Source organism: Mus pahari, chromosome 23, assembly GCF_900095145.1.
Source record: "Mus pahari chromosome 23, PAHARI_EIJ_v1.1, whole genome shotgun sequence".
Taxonomy (NCBI): domain Eukaryota; kingdom Metazoa; phylum Chordata; class Mammalia; order Rodentia; family Muridae; genus Mus; species Mus pahari.
The window spans coordinates 41810719-41814274 of NC_034612.1; the positions used below are offsets into that span (position 1 = coordinate 41810719).

The following is a 3556-nucleotide window of genomic DNA, read 5'->3' on the forward strand; positions in this document are numbered from 1 at the left end:
GCTGTCCTGGAACTCACTTTGTAGACCAGGCTGGCCTCGAACTCAGAAATCCGCCTGCCTCTGCCTCCCGAGTGCTGGGATTAAAGGCGTGAGCCACCACCGCCCAGCCGACACACAACTTCTTAAGTCACACACTAGTCACTGGCTAGTGGTGGGCAGAGATAGACACATGATCAGGACTGAAAGTCCCCTCCAGAGACACCTGCTAAGCCTCAGCCGGAGATGCTTACTGTAATAGTCTGATGCTCAATTCTCAGTTTTTCCACCCCGACACCGTAAAGTTCACGTAGAATACACATAATTCTTGTCTTTTTTCCAGCACCTGATGGTCCGTATACTAAGAGGTGAGGAAAGTCTCCACACTGCACCTAAGGAAAAAGAGAACAAGACATTATATTGTAACCTAGTTAAACTGGGCAGACTAAGTTAAACAAACCACTTTTAAAGTACCAAGATATTCTGTTTATCATCCAGCTCTAACAGAGAATGTACCAAACTCTGGACACGAATCTAACTTACATGCACTAAATGCTAAAAAGTTGGTAGTCCCTAAGAAAGCTACCTGAAGGGCCCGTTTGAAACTAAGAGATGACAAGATCTCTGTAAGGAAAACAGACGCTTGTCTGGCCCGGGCTCCATAATGGTCGGTCCTCTTGCTCAGAAGCAAGTGCACTGATTTCCTTGTAAGTTCACTTGGGAGAGACAGAAGCACTTCACACTAGATCAGGGTTGATCAATGCTATGGAAAAGACAGCAGTAACAGAGTTGCTATCCAACGAAAGAGTGCTATTAACACGGGGACTTGATCTGGCCACTAGGAAACCGAACATTAAAGCTACTGCAAGGGAACCCGGCACGTGTATTAACGAAGTATAATGTTCTATTTTAAATGAGTGCATGCATCACGAACCAATACCAAAACCAAACCTAAAACCTATCTTCCACTTCACCCTCGATTCTTCCCCCAAAAGCTCTCATATGAAGGATCGCGGCACTCGTTAAAAATAATCTCTCCTTTTCAGAAAAGCCTTAGCTGTGATTCCGCAGAGGCCGGTGACTAAGAACGGGGTCCGGGGCACTGTCACCTCCACCAGCTTCCCACCTAAGCTCTCCGTGGCGGGAGAGCCCATCTGGCATTTGCGGTAACACCGGAGGCCCGGGCACAGCCCCCTACCGCCGCGGCTTGCTCCCGATTCTCCACCACACTGGGCTTCTTCAGGTCCCCACGCAAGCTCCCGAGGTCCCCAGAGCAAACACACCGCACTTTGAGGCTCGCGTCACTCTGACCCGCACCGGGGCGCCCGCCTCCTTCCCTCCCTTCTCTTCCCGGAGCCCCGGGAGCTGCGGAGCAGGGCGGCTCACCAGGTTGCGCAGCTGTGCTGCCTGTTCCTTGTGATAGTCCAGCCGGGCAAGGGAGCTCGGCCGGTACTTGTCCACCCAGAGGCTCATGACCGCTCCACAGTCGCACCGCCCGGCCCGCCACTTAGACAGGAGAGTTTTCCCGCGAGCGCGAAGGGGTGAGACGTCACTTCCGGCAGCCGGCGACTTCCGGATAGGGAGAGCCGGCAATCCCCATAGGGGCGTGGAGCAGTCGCTGCAGTTCCCACTTCCGCCGCTGCATCCACGGTGGCTGGATTTACGCGGCCGCGGCTGCCTCTTTGTTCTCACCCGGAAACAGCTTAGAAAACATTTAGAATGAAAGATGTGTCTCTGACGGTCAGGGCGTCCAATCTGAGCGCTTAGGGAAGGACGTTCCCTCCATTTCATTCTTTCCGTCTATTCACTGATTCACAACTTCATTCTAATTTGTGCTACATAATCTGTAATCTTTATTTGTTGAACTGCTTTACTTTAAAATAATAAACAAACAAATGCCAATGTTCAATGAGCATCTGCCTACATGCCTCTGTGAGGTATGTGTTCTGAACTGAGAAAGTGAAGGAAATCAGAAGCAAGAGGTTTGAAGGGCCATGTTTAAAGACACAAGGGATTTAAAGACTTTCCAAGGTGGAGGGTGAGGTAGGTGCTACGGTGAGCTGTGTTTTAGCAACAGTGCCCAGGACATGACAACGTGTCAGACATGACAGACAACGTCCATAAAGACAGATAGTTCATGGTGGATCCTAGGGTATAGGCTTTAATGCTATGTTCTCAAAGATTGAAAGAATGTGAGGAGAACATAGGAAAAAAGAAAAAAAAGAAACCTAGGTTTACTTGTTTTCACAAATACAACGAACACACACATGCCCCCATTCATTTGATCCCCGATAACATTTTGGTGTGCGTCCCAGGCAACATTTGCAGTGAAATTAATTTTTATCTGAAATTAGATTTGAATTGGTTGCCCTGTATTTATTTATTTTTTTTTATCTTATAACCATACTTGGAATTCTTCAACTTGTGAGACCTGAGGAAGTGGCTGGGAAGGAAGGAGAGATTCCTCAGATCACAGCCAAAGGGCTAAGGCCCAGAGACACAGCTCTGACCTGCTCCCTGCAGTAGCTTCAGAAGTTTCTTTCAGACACCTAAAAGCTTGTCGCAATGGTTAATCTTGGTCGTCAGCTTGATGAGATTTGGAATCACTATAGAAACTACTATATAGCTATGTTCCCAGGGGCGATGGAGTATTGCTGCATCTAGATTCCAGAGTGTGTAAGTAGAGCAAGGCCTCTCTCTACACACCAGCAGAAGCAGGGCACTGAGCCCTTTAATCTGGACTGAGACTGAACAAAAGGTATTTGAAGCTCTAGCATTGACTCCAGCCCTAAAACTTCCAGATGTCTCAAAACTTTTTCATCTGTTTGTCCATGAAACAAGACAGAAGGGCTTCTAATCCAAATTTTGGGACCATGGAAACACCCTGTGATGTACCTGTCCAAAGGATTGGACCCCGTAGTCACAAAATGGCCCATCTGTCTAAGAGCTGTGGTAGTTACTGCTAGATTATGTAAGCTAGCTCACAAGTTAAATCTGGGTCTAAATCTTGCACTCACAGCACTCCATTACAAGACTGAGGCCCTCCTCATGTGGTTTTAATATGCTTGGCCCAGGGAATGAGTAGCACCATTAGGAGGTATGGCCTTGTTGGAGGATGTATATCACTGTAGGGATGGGCTTTGAGACCCCCCCTCCTACCTACCAGGAAATGGGTCTTCTCCTGCTTGTCTTTAGAACAAGATATAGAGCGCCTGGCTCCTCCAGCCCCATGCCTGTCTGGACACTACCATGCTTCCTGCCATGATGATAATGGAATGAACCTCTGAACCTGTAAGCCAGCCCTAATTAACAGTTGTCCTTTGTAAGAGTTGCCTCAGTCTTGGTGTCTCTTCACAGTAACGGCAGCCCTAAGACACACCAGGATCTTGGCTGTCTAATGCTTGTGTAAGACAGTAGCAGGCTTGACCATACTCGAGTACAATGTGAGAAACTCACAGTTATCAAATCTGACCACCTCTTGCCTGATGACCACCTGCACTGCAGGTGCTCCTCCATGAAAGAGGAAACTAGATACAAATGACCACCTGCACTGCAGGTGCTCCTCCATGAAAGAGGAAAC

General features: G+C 48.2%; 1 protein-coding gene across 1 annotated transcript in view; it reads right to left on the reverse strand.

The window, feature by feature from the left end:
* Nucleotides 1–1526, reverse strand: part of Rfc3 (replication factor C subunit 3) — a 9877-nt gene extending 8351 nt beyond the window's left edge. Inside the window, exons 1-2 of the mRNA XM_021186774.1 lie at nucleotides 1363–1526; nucleotides 231–368 (exon numbers count right to left, since the gene is read on the reverse strand). Coding sequence (XP_021042433.1) covers nucleotides 231–368; nucleotides 1363–1449 — 225 coding nt within the window. The 5' untranslated portion in view covers nucleotides 1450–1526. The remainder of the gene's footprint in view (nucleotides 1–230; nucleotides 369–1362) is intronic.
* Nucleotides 1527–3556: the final 2030 nt, after the last annotated feature.